Consider the following 23,551-nt stretch of genomic DNA (forward strand, 5'->3'; position numbering starts at 1 on the left):
ATACATACATAGCTGGGACAATTCTAGTCAATGATGCTACATCTCAGCAGAGAGGACCAAGTTAATACAGTTTATAAGAAAACAGAAAACAAGTGTGGCTAAACCAACGACAGTCACATTCAGGCTACCCCTAAACATGACTGCGAGAAGCACAAAATGAATGACGGGATTCCCTTGACCACTAACAAAGAGGGTGTTGGTTTTCAATGGTGTTTGGTCCATTTCTCCACCAGAAGGTAAGTGATTCAAGAGACAGTCTTGGGTTTTCCTTTTGTCAAGAACAGGGTGTGTCGTTTTCTATCACTAATGAGGTTCTTTCAAGATTTTTACCCAGTTAGTTACTGCTCTGTCGCTGGACTTTCGGACCAATGCTCTGAGTTTCCTCTTCTGGATTTGGGCGTTTCCCAGTGCAAACTCCAGTACCAAGGGACGTTCTTCCTGCAAATGCAAACCAAATACCTTCTTTAAGAATCGTGTTTGCTTTCATGCAACTGAAATTGTAAAATGTGCATTTTAGATTATTTGTATGCCACTGTTTTTTACTCAGAAGAGCATCCAATACGGCTTACAATAAAAATAAGCAGTGATACGTTAAAACAGGCATTAAGCAAGAGATTAAAATGCTTCACTCAAAAACTGGCAGAATATAACTGTAGAAGTAATCTAAAAATATAGCAGCAATTTGAAAAACTGCTCAAAAGCCCTGTAAGACTCTACTGCAAATAAAACCTACCTTGCTGGATTAAGTGCGCTTTCTGACTGTCCCCATGGGCATAATGCAAAATACCACTCCCTGGAGTATAACCTGTTTGAAGAAACATTTAAATAATTTTAAATGCATAACAGAAAGAGAAGCCAAACAAATTTCTAGAAGCATCTCTAAAACCTTTCTGACTATGGTGTAATCAAGGATTATATAAAGTATGTAAACAATTTAAATATTTCTATCTTAAGATATTGTATACTGATAGAGCCATCTCAGTTTCTCTGAAGAAAACAAGACTTTGAAGCATAACCACTTAATCAGTGGTGTGAGTTTTCCAGAAAAATCAGGATTGGAAAACTTTTGTAAAATCTATCCAGTGCCCTAAGAACAGTGTGACATGATTTAACATGTTTGTTTTTGCTAATCTTTAGCAAACAAATATTAAATACCTTATGTTAATTTTAAGGTTCAAATGCAATAAATACTTGAACTGAAATATCTCATTAGGAAAAGAAATGAAAACAAACTAAGTGTGGTCCAAATGTTTTACTCAAATTCAAACTTTTATATGGAAATTATTTGTACTAGGAATAATACTGTAAAATATAAGAGCAGCATGAACTTCCCTTACATTAGTTTTGCCCCTTAATTCTGAATAAAGACATTGAAAACTGCTTATATATTGATTTTAGAATATCTAAAGAACTGTGTATGATATGCTGGATGTAATTGTCCACTGGCACCTTATCATCTGTATTACTTGTTAGTTCCATTTTAGAGAAGAAATTACAATTTCCTTTCCGCCATGTGAAAGGAAATAAGGATTTTGCTGTCACTGATGATTTATGGTGCTCCCATAGATTTTCAAGCAAGAGATGTTTAGAGTGCTTTGCCACTGCCTGCCTCATTGTCATGGCCCAGGCATTCCTTGGAGGTCACCTATCAAACCAAGGTCAGCACTGCTTTGAGATTTGATGAGATCAAGCTAGCCTTGGGGTTTTCCAAGTCATTTGGAATATTCCCAAGTAATACTAAAATTAAAAATAAATCTATGCTCTGAAAACAAATTCAGTTGCATTTTTGCTCCAAACATTATCCAACCATCCTACCTGGCTGTTGAATTCCACTTGTTCCTGTATGAGATTCTCCAAGGGCACATGATTGAATACTCCCTGTATGGCCTTCACTGGTTCCCATTTGAGTTCCTAGAGGAGAAAGTCCACAGTCAACTTTGCTTATATTTGGGAAGACGAGTTAGTCTGCAAGGTTCATTTCAGTAGTTCATTTGCTCAGTATTCCTAGCTCCTGCAATGCAGAAGCACTAGCATGCACAAAGTAAAATTCATTCTTATTGGGATAGCAGATAATTTATGATCTCGTCTGAAAGGAGATTAATGGACTTCAGCCCCGAGTTATAATATTATTTAGAAGACGCATCGACTAAACCACAAGAGCCTCTTCAGAGCATGAAGTTCTAACTGAATGAACATACAAACACATGTGGAAGATTAATATCATCTATGTTCAAACACCACTTCGGAATGAGGTGGTGATCCCAGTTTTATGCCCAATGACCTGTAAATGTCTCCCCTTTTTTTAGGGCAAGGATCTTCAAACTATGGCCCTTTAGATGTTCATGGACTACAATTCCCATGCTGGCAGGGGCTGATGAGAATTGTAGTCCATGAACATCTGGAGGGCCATAGTTTGAAGACCCCTGGTTTAGGGTAACCTAGAAAGGTTTTCCATACCTTTCATCATTCAAAGATAAGTGTACACAACTGTAACACTTAAACTTAACATTTAGAAGCTATTTTGGAGAGGACACCATTTTGATTTGTAACTTTAAAGTCACAATTGTCTCTGGTACAGTAAACCTTTTATAAGTGCACATGTGCATTTTTTAAAAATCTCATTCTGTGATGAGTAAGACCTGTGCACCCCAGCAAATGGATGTCAATACTCTGAGTTCTGAACAAACACTGTGTTTCCTTTTCTCTCTCTCCTATTTGAACTGCACATTTCACAATCACACATTCTGAACAAGACATCTGCCTTGCCCCTTATGCTGTCTCACAGAAATCGCTGGCCCCAAGGAACAAAAGGGTGCCCAGTGGATTCCAGTAGGAAGGCAGAAACCAGCGAAAATCTTAAGAAAAGCCTAGCTTCAATAAATACTCTCTCTGTAAACAGGTTAAAGTTTTAAAAAACAACAACTTGTTATCAGCATTCATACCTTAGAGCATTTTAATCCTTTATAGGCTAAATTACTGCAAGTGGAGTTTACCACATTACCACTGCATTCCTCAGTAAGGTAGTTTGGTGATATTCTTAAGCAGATGTTATGACTTTGCATTTTCCTGCTTACACTTACTAGGGTATGGATAACTTACCACTTGCACTGGCACAACCAGGGATGTTCTCCCCTGGTGAGTATCCCATTAGGCCACCATTCCCATTTCCATTCCCATTAGAAGGCACAGATGCAAGAAGGCCTAATAAAAAAAACCCCAAAGTGCATTAGCATTACATTGGAGAAAAAACATGTTTGTGTTTAGTATACACCACCCCACTGGTTTTTCCATCAGTAAATTAAAGTCTCTCTCTCTTTTATAACAGATCACAGAATTATGGAGACTAATTTTTTTTAAGATCTAGCTTTGTTTGCTGACTTTCTCATTTCTGAACACATGATGGTAAAATGCGAAGAAGATCTCCTGGGAAGTGTAGTTCCCACCAGGCTGCAGGAGAGGAACTAAGGGGGGAAAGAGAGGAACTAAGGGGCAGGAGAGAGGAACTAAGGTAAGGTAAGCAGTGGGGGTCAGGGTGTTGGGGGGCAATTTTCCACCCCACATGATCCCAATGGCGTGCGCCCAGGGCACCCCCCCCCCCATTGGTGCTATGCCACTGCACACCCCTAAAGGGAGTGAGCAACATCCTCACATTTGTGCTGCTGCTGAGAATGTGGCCCTATAGGTAAGTATGCTAGCTAAAGCAGTGACTTCCTCAGGAATTAAAGTTGAGAATAACCTTCAGACTTGTTCTCAACAACGTAAGCAACACGTGCTACAGAACCCATGAAATAAGTTAATGTTATTAAAAAGCCTAGAAGAATTAGCCCTTCCTTCTGACTGTTCATCTACAGCCAGTCAGCTTGCTACAGGTTAGTACCAACATTGTAAAAGTACCCATGTCCTATGGTTACAGTAGGCTGACTTTTAACAGGAAAAAAGAAGACTTCCAAATCAGACATACCCAATCCTCTGTATCGTGACAGTTGCTGATAAATTTGCTTCATCCTCTCAATGTTTAGGCGACTTGCTGCTGCATGATTTACCATTGGCTTCGGGTAATTAACACCTATGATACATTTTGCAGCCTTCTGGACCCCTTCAGGAGCATTCCAAGGATCATATATGTATTTTGCAGGAAACCCTCTGAGAACAGGTAAATAGCGCCTTCCAAAAAAGAGAGAAAGCTTTAATTAGAGTCCTATATAGTACAGCTTGAAAAACTAATTGTTTAGTTCTGCCAGCATTCAAAAGTAATGTTTAACCTGATATAATCTCCATTGGGATCAGTTCTTCTGCCGAAACCCACAGGACAGTAGCAGTGGAAGAACTGCTGAAAGAATGAGCTACAGGACAGCCACATCCAACTGCCTGCATTCACACTCCAGTCAGCATCCAGCAGCAGTTCTTCAAACACCTGGGAGATGGAGGAAAAGAGACATGACATTAATCTGAACACAGAGATATCACCAACAGTATAGATCAGGGGTAGGGAACCTGCGGCTCTCCAGATGTTCAGGAACTACAATTCCCATCAGCCTCTGTCAGCATGGCCAATTGGCCATGCTGGTAGGGGCTGATGGGAATTGTAGTTCCTGAACATCTGGAGAGCCGCAGGTTCCCTACCCCTGGTATAGATAAAAGGCTAGCCATGGTGGTGATGACTCACTTCCAGCCAATCACCTCACACAACTCAATTTCACCACTTTTCCAGCCAATTGCCACACACACACAGCTTGGGGGAAGGGCTGACACAGAACAGGTTAAAAAAAACCACAATCAAAACAGCAGAATGAGGGGGTTACTCCCTCTCTCAAAGGCTGAGTCCTCCCACCTAGCTGAACTAGTTGCCCACCCACTTCCACAAATGCTCACCAGCGTGGGGCAAAGCTAAGGCGGTGACGCCAGCAGACTTGGAAGGGACCAAGGCAGGGCAGTGGTGGCAACCACAACAGCAGGAGGGTGCCCCTTTGCCAGTTACCCTGTCATTGTAGTTGGCCGGGGATGCCTATGGAGATATGGAGAACTTTTCCCATCTTCACAGGTACCTTGTTGCCCCCCTCCTGCAAAGCTGGAACCCAACTTTGCAAATTTGGGATGGGGGTGCCTATGAAGATGAGGAAAACTCACCCCATCATCCCAGGCACTCTAATGGATCCCCCCCTTTGCAAGGGGGGGGGAAATCCAGCTTTGCAAATGGGCAGTGCCTATGGAGATGGAGAGAACTCTCCCCATCTTCGCAGGCACTCTACTCTCTCCCCCCCATTTGTAAAGTCAGGATCCAACTATGCAAACAACAGTTTTTAGAGCCCTCTGTATTTTTCCATTCAATGGGTTCTATTGATAGTTTTCAGTAAACCACTTTATTCTTTTTATAAACTATTTATTAATCTACTGTTTCAGAATGTTGTAGGTGTTTTTATAGTTTTAATGTTTAATGTTGTATTTAAACGTTTTGTTGTGTTGTTGTAACCCACCCCGAACCCTTTGGGAAAGGGTGGGATAAAAATTTGATAACATAAATAAAAATAAAAGATGCTTATTTTCAAAGCACTAGTGTTGAGTTATGTATGGCTTCAATTCCCTAGAACTACTGCTATCATTCTGATTGACAATTCTAAGGAAATATAATCTTACAGTCAATATAATCGAAAACTATTAGCAGCTGAAGATTCACAACTCAATTCTATGAGCGATTAAGATGTGACGGCAAACCCCCTGCTGTGGCCAAAGCCAATTCATAAGGTCAAAACACCAACAGCATCATCACGCTTATTATTTATGCTTTCCCCCAGCCTCTCTCACTAGAGAGGACCCAAAGTGTCTTACACTGTTCTCCTCTCCTTCATTTTATCACCACAACAACCCTGTACATTGAGAGTGTGTGACTGGTCAAAGGTCAACCAGGAAGCTTCCATAGCAAAGCAGAGATTGGAACATGGGCCTCCCAGATCCTCATTTAACACGCTAAGCAATATACCATTCTAGTTTTCCATGTGACATGTTTTGCAGTTGTAAATTTAAGTAGGAAAAATTCATACAGGAAAAGACTGGGTGACGTGTAATCATATCAGTTCTCCACTAGATGCTGCTATATAGCTAAAATGGTTAAACTTATATAACAATAAATGCGTCATGTTTACGCTTGTTGTGACAAGAGATTAAAATTTCAATCCACTAGTTGGGCAATGTATAATGCAAGACAATTTATTCAAAGGACGGCCAATCATTATATCATACCACAGCATACAAAATCATGTACTGAAAGATTTGCACCACAGACAGCCACAAGCTGTTCTGTAGAACTAAGCTGCGTAACGAAAAAGCTGTTCCAAGGCATGTAAAATGTCTGTTGTAGACAAGATACCAGCTCATAATCTGACCTAGCTACACCAGAAATTAACCATCTGAAAAATGTACCTTCATTCCTTCTTCCCAACTAATCCACAGATCACCCCGAGTCAAGAAACAGGCCACGGCATGTCTGGCCAAATGGTGGATCCAGCCTTCCTGACGAAGCTGAGTCATAATGGCATCTATCCAAGGAAACCCTGTCCTGCCTTCGGCCCATTTTGCCAAAGCCTCAGGATTCTTATCCCATGGAATCTGCACACATATGGGATTGCCTTCCATTTTGTCGAAGCGTGGATTATTAGTGGCAGCGGTGTAGAAGAATTCACGCCACAACAGCTGGCCATAGAGAGAAAGAGGAGGAGAGCTGTTCTTCTTTACCTGAGAATCAAAGCACAGGAGAAACAGTTTAAAAAGACGTGGATTTGAAACTGGGTCAAAGTTTTTATTATATATAAAAATATGACGATTCAAGGTAAGATCATCTGTACCTTTTTGTACAAGTCTGTCAACTTGAAATAAAAGAGGCGGCATGACAAGCAGCCGAACCGTAGATAGGGACTAAGACCTGTAGGACTCGCAAGGAGAGAATTTGCATTCATTCGAGGCCTTTCAAAGTTTGCTACCCAAGCCTTGAAGAGAAAAACAAAAATGTCATCAACGTTTTCTATTAGATGTTTGTATTTTATTGAATATGTGTGCCCCCTCCCCCCCAGCCGCATCAAAGATTTCTGAGACAAGTATGAGCTCTACATGGCAATATCATAACAACCACTTACAGTGCAATCCAAGGAGGGGAGCCAAAACCACTTAGGAGGTGGGATGACTCCAGTGCCAGTGTAAAGACCACTTGCATCTGTGTAAGGTGCAAGCACAGTCAAGGCGGTAGTACTCCTCTGGCACAGGAGCCTCAGCTGGTGCCAAAGGGGGTGTTCCCAAGGACAGGGCTGGCTTTAGCCAGCTTCCTGAGCCCTTTTTGGCCCAGGAACACTCCCAACTGCTGGCGCCAACTCACGCTGGCAAACTCTCTGGTGCAGCCCATTGTGCTGCATAGGCCACTTTCACAGGGGAAGGGGTAGCATTATTGGCAGCTTGATGGCCGCACTGCAGCAAGCCTCTTAGGAGGCGACACAGTTGCACCATGGCTGCGGCATCCCCAGCACAACTACCCCTCGATTGCACGTAGTAATGATTCCTTTGTAAAAATCCATGGCAGTTTTAAATTTTAATAAAAGACAAGTAACTAAACTGTGTTTATTTTCATCAACTAGCAAAAGCCTCTTTGGTCGTTCACCCCTACGTTTTGCACTCCCAAGGGGTCTGCAGTCCAAAGAGTTTGCTCTATACACCGTAAGAACATTAACCAACTGTCTACACATATAATTAAGCTCTAAAATTAAAATCACTGAAGATAAAGGTTCAAAAATTTCTTCCTAAACCAAGATGTTCAAAAATGCTCAAGTATCAGCAAGATACCTTTCTTTCTAAATGTCTTTCCAATCTTGTAAGAGCTTCTGTTTCTCCACCTGGCCACACAGCAGAAGGCAATCCATCTGTATCAAAACCTGAAATACAAAAACAACACATCACTACTGTTCAGCACTGCTATAATATCAACAATGCGATACTAAACAATCACGTTGGTGGGAACTGTGGTACACCCCAAAGCTGCTCAGTGGAATGCATGAAAATCTTGTCTCGTGAAGCGCTTGCCATAAAGGGAGAACATTAAAAGGACACCCTTTTCTCATTTATTTAAAGCTCTGATTCAAAGCCCACCTAATTTCATACTTTTAAGTAGAGAATCAGGGATGTTAACAGGCAGAGTCTCTTCAAACAGCTACTTTCAAAATCAATTTCAGAAAAAGAACCACTCAGAAGGACGGATGGTACAAAAATGATGCTCAGTAAAGTCTCTTTTTCAAATCTCGGCAGTTCTTTTGAGAAGTACCAGTAATACACTTTTCATGCCATACATAATACACTGATATACAACTTTCACTCTATTTATGGAGTTAATAAGGCAGCATATTCTCTGAAATTATATACATTAATTCTATACATTTATGACCACAGTGTTTTACTACAAACATCAGTCAGCAAGGAAGGCTCATTTATACTGCTGTATTCAATTATTCTGTAACTGTACCACATGAGGACAAAAGCTGGGGTCTTCCCTGTGACCAATAAAGTCAAAATTATGCAAAACATAATACATGTTTTCATTTGCATAGTTTATCCTTTAAGTGCAGTTTACCTGCCCCTTCCTACTCCATTGAATAAGCAAGTGACAAACTGCAGCTCAGACAGTAAGTGCTTGCAGCCCTATTTTCCAGTCTTATAAGTCTGAAGCTTCATCTGAGAGAAGGACATCTAACTGACATCTTCCTATGTAGCAGCATGCGACTGAAGAATGAATTACACTTCAGGGTTTGGTGGGATATATGGATTTGATTTATTCCCTATGCAAAAAAGCTTTCTGCACACAGAAAACGAACATAGCATGCAAATGGTGACAATCTCGTTTCCGCTGTTGGAATCAGGGGCAGGGGAGGTATGGTTATACCGAGGACAAAGGAAAATCATCATCTTTCACTTCCGTTTCAAAATGGTGCTGCCTATTCGAGCATTTTACTACTGCATTCTGCTGCATGTGTAGACTCAGCTAGGCAGAAAAATAAGAATGGATGCTAAAGCTGAGAGCTGGTGCCTGTTCCAACTGATTCAGCTTCAGGACCAGCCACAGCAGCAACACCCTCTTATGCCTGCTGGGGTGCTGCTTACCCCACTTAACAGAATAAGCAGGAGGCTGCTGTAGTGACAGACAGCAACGGAAAGCATGCCACACTTCCCACGGGCTGCACTTGTCGCCAATGTACCAGCTTCCCTGGAAGGGCACCTCAACCGAAATGAGTACAGTTGCTAATTCTACTATTGCACTGATTTCACACCATTTACATTATGATTTCACACCGTAATGCATTTTCTACCATCAGCTTTTGGAGACCAAAAGATCTGCTGAATGAAGGAAAAGGCAAAGAAAACTGAATAGGGTTGGCAATATACAATGCATGGTCTTTGCATCTTCATCACAAATTTAATTACTTACAGTAGCAAATTAAATACTCAGCAGCTTAAAAAAATCAGTTCCCCCTTCCTGCAATTCAGTTCTTTGGTACTAGCATCTAGTAAGAAAAATATTTATTTCCTACGACTAATTCCATGGAGATACAGAGGCTGCTAGAAAGAAGTCTGAGAATACCTAATTCTTCCAGCGAAGGAACGCCGTATTTCTCATCATGGTCATCAGAAACAGGGGTAGTGCACTTTGACATTACTTCTGCAGTGATCGTTTCTACAGGCATCTCCAGTGGCTCCATTCGGCTGATTAGAGTTTGGAATCGCTTATAGGTAAGAGGTGGCTGCCCTCCATTTAATTCTATAATCCTATGTACACAGAAGTCCAAATTCAGTTAGAACACACTAGTTCAAACATACAATATTATCTCATGCAGTTATATATTTATCACCTCCCATATGAATTACCTTGTTTTGACAGCTAGCATCATTTTATGGAGTATTACTTGTATTCCTTATTAGGGAAATGGGGCACAGCTCATACAGTTATTTTAGAATGTGGGGTTTTGAAAGGATACTCCAATAAAGTAAGTAATGGCAAATATGTCAGTCGACAGAAGAGCTGAAAAGACTTAAAAGTTACTCTAATAAAACTGCTACTAGGACAGTACTACAAAAACTAAGTTCTATTATCATTAGAATTTTCAACAGCCAGCCAAGTATGTATAATTTTCAATAATTCTAGGATAATTCAAACAGCTGCACCGGGGCAGGGGGAGAGATTGTGGAGTCAAAATCTTCTACTCCATGTCCTTCATTTACTCTAATGATTTAATATTTGAATATTAAAAGAAAAATATGTAGCTTTAAATGTGTCACTGAATAAACAGCTGAAAGCAATTGTGCCTCCAGTCTATGATCAAGGTTAGAATCAAGTGTCTTTACAGAGACAGGAGGTCCTATGATATAATAATGCCTTCTTTCCATGCAACTTTAACAAAATCTGACAACCCCGGGGCTCAGTTAGTTCACATGCTTTGGGTTTATACGAAGTCCAACGAAACTTTCACGTTTCACAGAACATTCTGTTCTGGGGATTCAACATGTTGAATGGCCAGCTAGGAACAATAACCCCAGCTTGCTAAGGAGCTTTCAACTGTGTTTGAAAATGGGAGGAAGGAGGGCGAAGAGAGCTAGTTTTGTAAATGCTTTTGCTCCCTCCAAAATGTTTTTTTTTGATAAAGGGGCTCTGCAAACAGGGGCAAAGGTTTCCAGAACATGGCTCCCTGCCCATATCCACAGTGACAGCAACATTCCTGCCCTCACTCTGAATTACATAAAGACATTTTTGCTTAGCTGAATTGCTGTTCAAAGCATTTTATATATCTATTAATTATTAAAATATTTATACCCTGCCTTTCCTTAGCAGCATGACCTCCACTTGGTTGATATCACAATATCAGGAATAAGAAGAGACAGAGGGTACTGTCACACAGGCGGAATAATGTACTTTCAATCCACTTCCAATGCACTTTAGTGATCGTTTGCAAGTGGATTCTGTCATTTCAAACATTAAAATCCAGTTGCAAAGTGCTTTGAAAGTGGACAGGATTTCAGCCTGTGTATGGGTACCCTAAGTAAGCGGAAGAAATGGTACTCAAGCAGCCAAACAACAATAATGCTAAACTCAGAGGTGGTTTGAGAGAATGTTTCAGCTATTCACACAATCTCCAAACTCCATGATTTACATAAAAATGCTAGTTAGGGAATAAACTTTCCACTTTAAAAAAAGTATAGCACCTATAGGTTCCTAGCTTATACTGACTTATTCCACACAGGTAGTTGAATTAAATGGGTTCCTGCAACCCCTACAATGTATGTTAGCAGCTCACTCCTCTGCCAGAAGGCTCCTTGCAGTGGAGTATAATGCTGTCATTAGTGGAACATATTCATAGTATCCTATCCATCATTCCTTTCAAGGATAGATAAAAGTTAACAAATGGATCTTTAAAGCCTGACTACAAGGAACAGATGACATTTAAGGAAAGAAGTCTACAACAAAACAACATATTTCTCCAAAGTAAGCAGTTTTTGATAAGAAAATTGGAATTTCTTTTCGTCACAGAAACTATAAAGAGGATGTACTCAGCAAAGCTCCACCAAGTTTTACCAGAAATACATGTATTAGTTCATGATCTCCACCCATTTCGGAACAGTAGCATATGGCATGACACCTGACTGTTCTCATTTCGACTTAGGAAGTGGTAACTTACTTGTCTAGATCATACAGAGTGTGTGAAATTCGTACAATGACTTCGACTCCTGCTTCACTGGCCAGCTTCTTAATTGCTGCATCTCTCTCCTTCCCAAATGGCTCAGAATCATATTCAATTGAAAGTTTTGTAATATTCCATTCCTAAAATTTGAGACAGAGATGAGGCTTTTAAAGGAATAATTGTTCCATGAAACAGAGGGAAAGATACTATTTTAATTGCTTCAATTCTGTTTAGTATTACTGGACAACCAATAAAGCAAGCAAGGGACCATCCCCTGCTTTTTCCTGACATAAGACAAAACATGAAGGCTGACAATGCTGTTGTTGTTCCATAGCACTGAGGACGTTCATTTCTTAAGGCTACAGTTACTGATTCCCCAATGGGGGGAGGGTCTTTCACCCCCTCTTTTTAAGATTTCAAATTTTTCTACAAACCTGGGGCTGACAAAAGGTTAGCTTTGTCTGTTCATCTCTCAGTTCAAGTATCCAGGAATTTGGCCATGTTGAGAATTACATATATTAATAAAAACTATCCAAGATGTTTTAAACCAAAAAGAGGTCAATTGTGTTAAATAACATATTTTTATATGTTATATGTTACCCAACAAAGTCTGAATATATGCAGCTGCAATGCCTTACAGAATTCAATATGGAAGCAAAGATTTTGGTCATAAAAGATTTTGAACAGGCTGAAGGAGCTGCAGATCTCTCTAAAAGCTGATACACATATTTGGCAAGAAACAGATCCCACCCACCCCCAATCAAATAAATCAAGTACTTTTGGATTGACTTTCAGTGTCACCATTACAGAAGCTTCAGAAGGCTCCAGCAACCAAATTACTCCTCTAGTTATACTATATATTTTTGAATACAAGCACGTGAATTAGTTATGGTAAGAGAATGGTCCTACTCTTTTGCTTTGAGAAAGCAAGCAAAAAGTCCTGTAAAACAGTTCAGATTGTAAAAAGCACTCTTATTCACCATGGCCCCTTTTGCAGCATCAAAACTCACCTTAAACAGCCTAGGAAACACATCTGCAGGCTGCCCTCGAATAACAAACAAACGTGAATTTAACTTTCGTAAATTGGCATCCAAGTCCTCAAGACACTGAAGCAGAAACCTATAAGGAAGATATGAGAAATTAACATTTCCTACTTTCTTTTAAGTTCGTGGAAGTAATAAGACAGTACAGGCAAAGAGCAGTTAAAACCAATCGTCCAATTTTGCACACGATCATAATGCACTACATTGATTATATATTACTTTTTCTAAGTACTCAAATTACCTAACACCATTCTCAGTGATTCCTAAAGCAACCTTGTCAGGCAGGACATAGTGCTGTCCCCAGATTACAGATGGATGATAAGGACTGATCAGCACCAGCCAGTCTGGGTTTCCAAAACTGGGTTCCCTGCTTTGGGGTCTTCCACCGAGGTTTTACTAACCTGGTGTAGCTATAGTATAGTTTTTAAATTCACATCAGCCTGGGAGAAGAACTAGATATGGAGAAAATATAACCACTGAGTAGCACCCCCTTTTCTGACCATATGAAACTGCATTACACTGACTACCGGTCCATCTAGTTCAGTTCTTCTATTTTTATTGGCAGCAACTTCCCAGTAAAGGAGTTCCCCATAGACTGTAACAGGCGATCCTTGTAGAGAAGTCACTGCACTTTCATGCGCAAACCTGATCTCAAATGCCTTTATAGTGTAGCTAAGTGGAAGGTACACATCATCTGAACCTTCAGTGGACAACATACAGCAAGAATATTTTGAACAGAAAGTAGAGTTTAAGAAAAACCTTACAGGAGGTTTTCTTGTTTCCTTCATGCAACAGCTCTTATTAACAGAGATATTTCTAGTTGAAATAATTAAATTCAACCATGCTCAATGAATCTCTACAAATATTAAAACTAAGACATTTAGGCTGACAAGTGTTACATAAAACTAATTTATGCTGGTTACTGTACTGCAGTACTCAACAGCACTGCAGACAAAACTAGGAAAAGGCACCCTCAAAGCCATCCAGCCATTTCTGTTTGGGCTACGGACAATTAATAAGGAATCAGTTTAGATTTGTCAAACATGGCAGTCTCCCATGCATGGTGGGTCATGGGACCTAGTCTAATGACTAAATGCATATACCATTGGGCAGAAGAAATGTGCACCAGTGCAGAAACAATAGTCAGTTTACATAACAATTACAAGTAAAAAATAGAGGCAAAATAGGTGTCTGCCCAGACTATAAATTACTTATCACTACATGCAGAAAGTATATGCCCAGTGTGCACTGATTTGTATAAAACCAATAGCTGAACAGGCCCTGGTCTCCCTCTATTTATAACAGGAAAACAGAACTAAAAATAAATAGGATAAATGGGTGATCTGGAACAGTGATATAGAAATAAGATACCTATCTGGATTGTTATGATAATGCTAACTTGTACATTTGAAAAAGGATTTATATCCTATACAACCATTAGGTTTTACAAGGCGTTTTACCATTACATTCTTTGTATATTGCGGTAATCTTGAAAACAGTAGCAGCCAGTACTGTTCCAAATACACTGTCAAATAACTGTTTCAGCCACCAAATAGGTTGCCCACATTTCATACTATTGGGGATAAAGCACAAGGGTCTCAATGGATGGTCAACACAGCAAGATAGGATCATGTGGCAAGATGTCGGCCTAATGCTTACTTCAAAATCACTTACAGAGCAATCTTGGGGGGAGGGAGGAATGCTGAGCATGCAATGTGACCCCTGGGCCACTATAAATGCCACTTACACCAGTGGCAGAGGTTTTTATGCTGGCGCTGGGGAGCCACATGGCAGTTTGATGCCTGGGAACCATCACAGCAGCAGCACCAGTGCCCCTTAAGAGCAGGAGCTGATATGGAAGGCCGCAGCTTACTTTAATCAGCTTCCTGAACCCTTTTGGGCTGGAGCATACTTACATCGACAAAATGAGTGAGGCAGCCCTTTGTGCTACGTAGGCCACTGGCACAGGGAAAGACACAGTGCCACATTTTGCTTGCTGGCCACAACTACCCCTCACCCTCCCAGGTCCACAGGCTAGGCTGATGCAACTCTGAAAGTGGCAGCTGGAGGTGGGTGAGGAGCACAGAGCTCCATAGCACCCACCTGCCTCCCTATTTGCCCTCCTGGTGGCATAAGTGCCTCTTTCGCCAGCCAGAAGGGCAAATACACAAGCAAAAGCCTGTGCTGCCTCCTATAGTCATTCAGCTCCCTCCAGATTGGGCTGTTGGGCACTTATTCTTTCTCAGCAGCCAGCCACCATTTCCTAGTCTGAAGCAAGGAGAAATTCTTCAGCTACTGGCATTTTTGAGCACACTAGCAGAAAGTGGTTCATGTAGCAAACGCATACACAAAAATAACACTATGTAAGTACTGCTTCTTACACACCGTATTGTACGTACAAGGTAGTTAAACAGAAGTGGAAGCTTGGGTGACTGGTTTAAACTACTGAAGGGGACAGATATATGAATTATGGATGAAGAGGTCTGAACCTCATGAACACAGCAATCCATGTTACAGTTCTACAAATTTCTTTCTTGAGTAATTCATTAAAACCACACACCAAATAAAGTCTGATGAGTGGGAAATTATTTCTAACTGACTGCAAACAATTATAACCAGTCAAATCCACCAATTAAAGCCATTCATAACCCAAATGCTGCCAATATGAAGTGTTCAAAATGTCAATGCTAGTGGAAAGTGCTGTCCGGTGGCAGCTAACTTATGGAGATCCTGTAGGATTTTCAAGGTAAGAGATATTCAGAGGTGGTTTTGCCATTGCCTGCCACAGTAATGCTACCTGGGACTTTCTTGATAGTCTTCCATCCTAATACCAACCAGGGCCCACCCTTGGAAGCCCAACCAGGGCTTCCAAGATCTGATGAGATTGAGCTAATCTGGGCCATCCAAGTCAGGGTAAAATGTCAATGCATACTCAAAAGAGCATACACAAGTTAAGGCACAGCAAAGGAGAAATTATACAACAAAAGCTCTGAAGCAATATGATTAACAGAACTGCCAGAAAAAGAACTGCCAGCAGCATATGCCTCCTCATCTACTGGAAATGAACACACACAATTGACTTCCTGTCTCCAGGGATTACAAGAGGAAGTAGGAAGTACCAAATGATCTCAGGATGTTCTCCTCTCCTCGAGTGAGAAAGGAGTCTACGGAGTCAAATATATCTTTCAGATTTTTCTTGGCTTATCCCATTTAAGATGGCATTATTTCCATATTAGCAGTAAAGTCCATTTTAAAATGAGATAAAATGGAGTCTAGACCGAGGGGGGGGAGAGGAAGGGAGACTGGGGACCCCTCTCCTCAGGAATGCACCCCCACATCTGGGAAAATATGCAGGGTATGAAATTTAAGTCCTGGTTCCCAGGTCTGGTGATATGATGCTGTCACATCAATCTCCCTAATGTTACAGATATCAATACAAATAATGGGGCATTTACATCATGGACTAAACAATGGACACTCCAACTTTTCTATATTTTTTGCTGAATGGCTGCAGCTATTTATGCCACACTTAACTTCCTCCCGTATCAAACCCTACCTACAAGCAAACAGCTCACTATACTTCTATTCTTTGTCTAGGGGCAAGTCTGACTTGTGAAGGTTTAAGAGGATGCAACATACCAGCCAGAAGGGAATACAACTAGAACAGTGACTCCTAATCCTGTTGCTATGGAAGCACAGGAAAAATATTTATTTTTATATAAGGCCTAGGTCTGCACCATTCTTTTTTATTTATTTTTTTGGCCAAACCTCAGATACCCACAGCGACAATAGTCGGCTGGATATGTAAATTTGCAAGAAATTTTGGAGCCATGTAAGCATTTTTTTCAGGAGCTTTAGAAAATATTCCGTAATTACATTCTTATCAAACCTAAGCTTATTTTGTTGTTTATCATAAAGTACATCCTTTATAACTTAGCATATACATTTGGCATAGTGCTTTAGTTTTATACAAGTAAAATTGTTGTTATACCTAATACCAGAGACAGTGAAAGGCAGGCCTGCAAATTGCTACACCTAATGCTTCCTTAATACTTGTATCTTGGATTTTGCTGTGTGAAAAGTAGAAAACAATAAAACATGTAGTAGTAGCCTTGCACAAAATTATTGTGCTAAACAAAAAGTGTGCTATTTAGAAAAAATCTCATTAAATATATTTTATACATCTGCAAAATATGCAGTTATTATAATCTAAGGCTGTAAATGGTCATTTAAAAATCTTTAAGTAAAATCTTTAAGTAAACCTTATCTTACACATTTGACTCATTCAAAAAAGAAAATCTCACAACAGTTCTTTTCTGTGTTCCGGGATGGCCAATTTTAAATCGATTTTTTTAACCCTCAAGGGGGGAGCAACACCCTAACATTTTTTTCCAAAATTCTTTCTAAGATGACAGCAGCCAGCTACCCACACAGCAATAACCCCACAGGAAAAAAAATCATTCCACAACTCTAGGTCTTTATAAGACTGTCCCATTTTGAGGAAACTCTTTAAATGTGATCTATCTTGTAATAAGGTGAACTGTTTGTAAGACCCATTTTAATATATGAGAACAAACCTTCCCAAAATAGTAGGGAAGAGAGGTCAAGTCTTACTAGTTACACAAGGAAAAACAAATGCCAGTGTTCAATCTCAATTTCTGTTAGATACTTAGGAGTTTATTATCTAGAGCACAGGTGTCAAACTCACGGCCCTCCAGATGTTATGGACTATAGTTCCCATCATCATGATGCTGGCATGGGATGATGGGAACTGTAGTCCATAACATCTGGAGGGCCCCAAGTTTGACATTTATGATCTAGAGTCTAGACAATTACTCATGCAGTGGATAAATGAAACAAATTTACTTGAAAGAGCAATTTCTAGCACCAATTGAAGGGGAAATTCATATGGAAACTACATTCTAAACTCAGAGGTTTTACTGCTCAAGAACAATAGCGCTGCTGCTGAATGGTGCTCCAAAAATTAGCATTAGTATCATATAGAAGAGGTCCAAGGAAAACAGAATATCTGAAGATGAAAAGTTACACACAATTCACTCAAAGTCCTTCAAAACGACATGTGTCCCAGGGGAAAGAAAGACATTTTTAACCAGCATTAGAAGGAAGCCCTTGCTATCTTTGTCTGTGCCTAACTCTTGCCTATTTCCTTTTATGATTTCTAAAGGATCGTTTCAATATGAATCAACAGAAATAGTTTCTTAAATAGGTCATTGCTCTAGCAACCAGCGGGTTGTTTGGACTACTCCCATCACAATGACCTACTTTAAAGATCATGCTACAACACAGTTTCATAACTAGAATTTCAAGTTCATCAGTGCAGTGTTTCAAAGAGATCCTGCTGCACAGCCAGCTATAAATATAGGTTTTCCTCATGGCAGAACAAAAAGGAATTGTTGAACAATTCCACAATATTCACAGAATAAAAGCATTTTTAAAACTTTCCAGCTTCACGAAGAATGACTAAAAATTACAAACAGCACTACAGAAGCATAAAAAGTTTACCATTCTGTGCTCAACAACTAATGGTAGTTTGGAAAACATATGTCAAAAACCAGCAAAAACATTTACCGGTATTTCTTTCTGGCTCAGTGCAAAGGCAACTGAAGATATTCTCCAACTGCAGACTGAAGCAGGGCAACACAGTTCCTCCTTCTTATAGCTAGGAGCATAAAAGCTCAAGGTTCTAGGAAAATCCAGATTTTTTTAACCGTGTAAGTTATGACAATCTAAAACCTGGCTACATATGATCTAAGCCTGGATCTTGAAGGTGAACGTATACTGTGAATCTAATTAAATACAAAAAGTGAGGCTGGATCCAGCCAGCTTTTTTTTTTTTTTTGCTGAATCTCACCCAATTCCCCTCTAATATATAGCCCTTGTTTCATTCGCTACTACTGTACATCCCATGATCCCTAGCACAGCCTTTCTTGGTGACCAAAACTGACTTTTTTGTCAGCAAAAAGGCTTGCTGGATTCATCTCATGAAATCTGCTTTCCTACTATTTAGCGTGAATGTAGCACAGTGGTTAAACCTGGGGGCAACACCCCAGTTCCAAAAACCATAAAAATAGACACCATGGGCTAAATCCAACCTGTTTTTCTAAGATCTGGGAGATGAGGTTTGAACCCCCAGTTGTCAATGGAAGGTAGCTAAGTGACCATAGGTCAGTCACATACACTCAGCTTAAGCTTCCTTACAGGGTTCTTATGAAGATAAAATGAAGAAGAGGAGAACAACATAAACTGTTTTGCGTCTCCATTGGGGGGAAAGCAGATTATAAATGAAGTAAATAGACTTTGGATTGCATGAATTAGTCTGTCAACTAAATACGTCTAAAAGGATTATTTTTAGTGCTCAACAACTAAATCCTGTCAAGAATGAAGCTTTCTGCTCAAGAGTGAAAAGACAGCTCTTTTCCCTGAGTGATTCCCCTTCCACTAGGATTTGCAGGAATTGTCCCCAAATTCTTCTAAGTGATTTCTAACATTATTAAAAGTTACAGCAGACTCTCACCACTCCCAAGAGTCATGACTTGCAATTCCACTTATTCACAGTTCCCAGCCTCAGCATGTCACCCATCTAGCCTGAACACAAGACCTCTCCTCCCTCCATATACACAGTTAGAGCAGCCATTCTCAACCAGCATACCGTGGTACCCTGGGGTACTGTGAGCATGTCCCAGGGGTACCACGGCAACACTACCGCCCCCCCCCCCCGATTTTTGTGGTGTCTCCCACTGGCGCCAGCAAGGACATGGAGCTGGCCCATGGGGCAAGGCCTGCCACAAGGTCAGCAGCCACCCCCCCACCCCGGTGCTTCCCTTCACCCTGGGAGGGGAAGGTAGGGGGTGTAGCAAGCAGGGGCAATGGGAGGGGAAGGTGGAGGGTGGCGGCAGGAGTACCGTGAGATATGAAGAATTAGGTTAAGGGTACCCTGACCTCGAAAAGGTTGGGAAACACTGAGTCAGAGCAAGGAGGAGAGGCATGAGCTGGTCTGCTCCCTGCCTCTACATAACTTCCCTTATTCAAACAATCACTACTGGATGACTCATTTACCCAATCCCACCATAAGACCTAGCTTGGATGACCTTGGATGGTCCGGTAGCAACTCACACAGGTGGCAGCAGCCATCTACCTAGGCGGTTTCTCACCTACCAGGAACCACTCCATTTGCTTTTGCTTACATGGTGTGGGAAGGGCCACTTCTAAGCCAGTCTTTTAGTCAACACTGCCAGTATTTCTGGACTTTGATTTGTGGACTATGCCTTTTGCAATGACCCCAGGAACATATACTCTGCAAATGGAAAGGCCTACTTGCTATCTTATAAAAATACTTTTGAGACCATCTGAATGCAATGCAAACATTACAATGCACACTCATGTCTCTTAAAACTACATTCATGACCTTCTATTAAACCAACTGAGTCCAGCACTATTCATGAAACAAGAGGTCATGTACACATTTGGTAACCTAAACCCAAATATGTTTTCAGTGCAAGGGGCATGCACGTAACATATCAATTGCTTTAAAGTATTCTCTTTGGGTGTATAAATGTTGTTTTTGAAGCCCAGAAACTTAAAATGTTTTGAGGATTCTTTGTCCTCAAATTGTAACAAGTCCAGCAAATTGATGAACTGAGACCAGGGTGTCCACGAGGAGTACCTGCAAGAACTCATCTGTAAAAGAAGGCAAGGTATAAAGCTTTTTAAAATAAATGCAGGGAATTGTATGTTTGCCACTGGTTTATTTCATTTGTTTTTCAGTTGTTTTTCAAAAAATCCTGGAAAAGGAAAAAACTTTTCACTAGTGGTAAGTCTGGGAAATAATTCCTTGTTCCTTTTAGGTCTTTTTCTGGAATCAAAAAGTGTGGATGCCAGTTCCCACTGATTCCCTAAGTTCTAGGGCAGAGAGAGTCTTGGATAGGAGGCAGCTCCATTTCCTTAATTTTAAAAAACCTTGTTCAGGGACAGCAATCTCCTCCTCCTCATCTGATCCATGAGTTTCTACCTGGAAGATAGGAAGTGAAAACTTTTAATTCTGTCTCCCTGAGCAGCCAGTGAGAAACACCAAGTTTTAGAGATCCTGTTTGGAGTAAGAACTTTATACCTGAGCTGGCTGTGTACTGCTGCAAATGCAAACAAGCAATGGTGCAGGATTTCACACTTCTGTCTTTGATAATTAGATGTTTGATTTTAATTTCTGAAGTTTATCAAAATACATAGGGCTCTACATTATTCATAAGTTCACACATTATTCATAAGTTCATGCCTTCATCTGCTGGTGCCGGAGAAAGTCGGTGGACCCTTGCAACCTGGCAACATCTTGTGGTTCTTTCAGGACAGCATCAAGACGGGCCTGCGAGCCTCCACCTTGAGACACCAGGTAGCAGTCTTCACAACAGTCATTCCTCCTTGCAACAGGGGCCTACTTCTAAGCATCTACATATAGTGCGATTCCTCAAGGGGGCAACCGCCGAGGACAAGTCAGTGTGCCACAGATTTCCCACCTGGAAGCTGAACTTGGTGCTCACTGCTCTAACTTGTACGCCCTCTGAGCTGATTGGAGACTTCTCTTAACCTTTCCAGTCCTTAGACTCAAGACCATCTTCCTAGTGGGGGTCACCTCGGCCTGCCGCATTTCAGACCTGGGGGCCTTCTCAGTAGAAAATTATCTCTGCGTCTTTCACAAGGATTAGGTGGTCCTCCGCACAAATTCCCTCATCTGCCCCAGGTGGATTCCAGGTTCCACAGACAGGAGATTTATTTGCCCGCCTTCTTACACCCCCAACAGCCGAAGGAAAGGGTTTGGCACACACTGGACATGAGGAGAGTTCTTAAGGCCTATCTCATGCGCACAGAGGCGATCAGACACCATGTTCATCTTGCTGACCCCTTCCAACAAGGGGAAAGCGATCTCTAGCTGTGCCATTGGCAGGTGCCTGAGGGAATGCATCGCGGAGACCTATAGGGCCTCGGGGTTAATCCTGCCTGAGGGCATTACAGCACACTCAGTATAGGCAGCCGCAACCAGTGCTGCCCTTGCCAGTGAGGCCTTGGTGATGTAAATCTGCAGGGTGGCCACTTGGTTATCTGTTTCTACCTTCAACAGGCACTACAAGGCAGACAGGTAAAATATGGCGGACACTGCCTTCGGCCGCAGTGTTCTGCAGCATGTGCTACTTTCCTAATCTGGCCCTAATCTGACCCACCTGCTTTAGAAGCAAAGGGACACTGCTTTAGAAGATCCCACTTTGAAGAGATGTCCTCCTGCTCAGGGGAGAACGACCATTGGACACTTACTGTGAAAGGTCCTTCTCCTCTGAGCCAAGGAGGTCATCTCACCCGCTCAATGTTACAGATAAACACAGAGGGGAAAACTCTCTCAGGGGAAGTTACATTGGGGCTGGGACAGTTACCACGTTCATTCAGTTTCCTGTTCAGTTAGTTAGGTTCCTGGTTGACGGGGTCTGTTCTCTCCTCTTCCAGTTACCCGTTCTTCTTCCTGTATGGTTCATCTGTGGTCCTGCCATTACCTTCACTGCTCCTCAGAAGACTCCAAAACTGAGAAGGAGGAATCTCCCACCAGGAACAGGAAGCTGAAGTTTTACTTCCTGCCTGTCCAGCAAGACAGTGGGAAATAAGAAATGTTTTCCTTGGCTCATAGGAGAAGGACCCTTCACGGTATGTGTCGAATGGTTGTTTTCAGACCAATCCTCAATCTTTAATAGCTTGTTTTGGCACCAAAGAGTTGGATCACCAAAATTTCTGTCACCAAGAACTCTGAACTATAAATCAGTACGAATAGCAATAATTCTTGGCTTAGTATTTCTTTGACTCTTACCCAAGATTAAGGTAGTCTGAATAGTCAAGATACATTTCTAAACTCCCCCCCTTTAACATGATACCACATGATGATACTGAGATTAATAAACACTTTTTCTTGTCCCGATTGAAGACTCCATTTGGTGTGGACCGCATTGCTAATCTGCCGGCTTACATGATGAGCAATAGATCCAAACATTTGATAAGTCTACATCACCTTTTGTTTGCTGATACAAGGTATATTTTGACACATGAGGCCTTTTGTTTTCCCATACAAAATGATTTGCCTTGCAACTCTAAAAACTTCAATGCTACTGCCCTAGATATATTCCTAAGTAAATATGATTTTTTTTGGCAAAGTAGGCTTTTTGATCCAAGTTATCTGGGCGAGCCACAACATGTGTAATCTAGACCGGAATTTCACTTCTTGAAATTTCAATTTTGAGTAATTATGAGAATATATCCTCTTGATATCTTCTTGTATAAATACTCTAAAATACTTTCCTGACACAGTTTTACTGGGTATCCCTAACTAATGCCACGACCCTTTAATACAGTTCCTCGTGTTGTGGCGACCCCCAACCCTAACATTTATCCATTTTACAGATGGAGAACACTGATGCACAGAGTCTTAGGCGACTCCTGTGAAAGGGTCGTTCGACCCCCAGGTTGAGAACCACTGGCTTAGGTAATTCAGTCCACCAAGTTTACTACATGTTTAAAGCAATCCATTCTGATCAGTGGCGTAGCACCAATGGGACGGGGGTGTCCTGGGTGGCGATGTGGCGGGAGCGGGCAGTGCTACAGCAGGGGTGCAGGGTGCGCATGTGCCCTAGGCGCAGTTCCCCCTTGCTCCATCCCCGATTCTGATTTAGCACAGTTGGCCTTATTTCCAGCTGTCAAGCCAACTGTTTGCAAAATTTGAAACAGCTCCCTGCATGACTTAGCTAGGTCAGAAATTAT

At 41.2% G+C, this 23,551-nt stretch overlaps 1 protein-coding gene across 1 annotated transcript in view; it reads right to left on the reverse strand.

The window, feature by feature from the left end:
• Window positions 1-288: 288 nt before the first annotated feature.
• CRY1 (cryptochrome circadian regulator 1) overlaps window positions 289-23,551 on the reverse strand; it is a 33,342-nt gene continuing 10,079 nt past the window's right edge. The window contains exons 2-13 of the mRNA XM_048499820.1: window positions 12,713-12,821; window positions 11,700-11,842; window positions 9,611-9,795; window positions 7,825-7,913; window positions 6,840-6,980; window positions 6,418-6,729; window positions 4,263-4,414; window positions 3,962-4,164; window positions 3,100-3,201; window positions 1,816-1,911; window positions 734-805; window positions 289-438 (exon numbers count right to left, since the gene is read on the reverse strand). Coding sequence (XP_048355777.1) covers window positions 335-438; window positions 734-805; window positions 1,816-1,911; window positions 3,100-3,201; window positions 3,962-4,164; window positions 4,263-4,414; window positions 6,418-6,729; window positions 6,840-6,980; window positions 7,825-7,913; window positions 9,611-9,795; window positions 11,700-11,842; window positions 12,713-12,821 — 1,708 coding nt within the window. The 3' untranslated portion in view covers window positions 289-334. The remainder of the gene's footprint in view (window positions 439-733; window positions 806-1,815; window positions 1,912-3,099; window positions 3,202-3,961; window positions 4,165-4,262; window positions 4,415-6,417; window positions 6,730-6,839; window positions 6,981-7,824; window positions 7,914-9,610; window positions 9,796-11,699; window positions 11,843-12,712; window positions 12,822-23,551) is intronic.

Source organism: Sphaerodactylus townsendi, linkage group LG06 (genome assembly GCF_021028975.2).
Source record: "Sphaerodactylus townsendi isolate TG3544 linkage group LG06, MPM_Stown_v2.3, whole genome shotgun sequence".
NCBI classification, from domain to species: domain Eukaryota; kingdom Metazoa; phylum Chordata; class Lepidosauria; order Squamata; family Sphaerodactylidae; genus Sphaerodactylus; species Sphaerodactylus townsendi.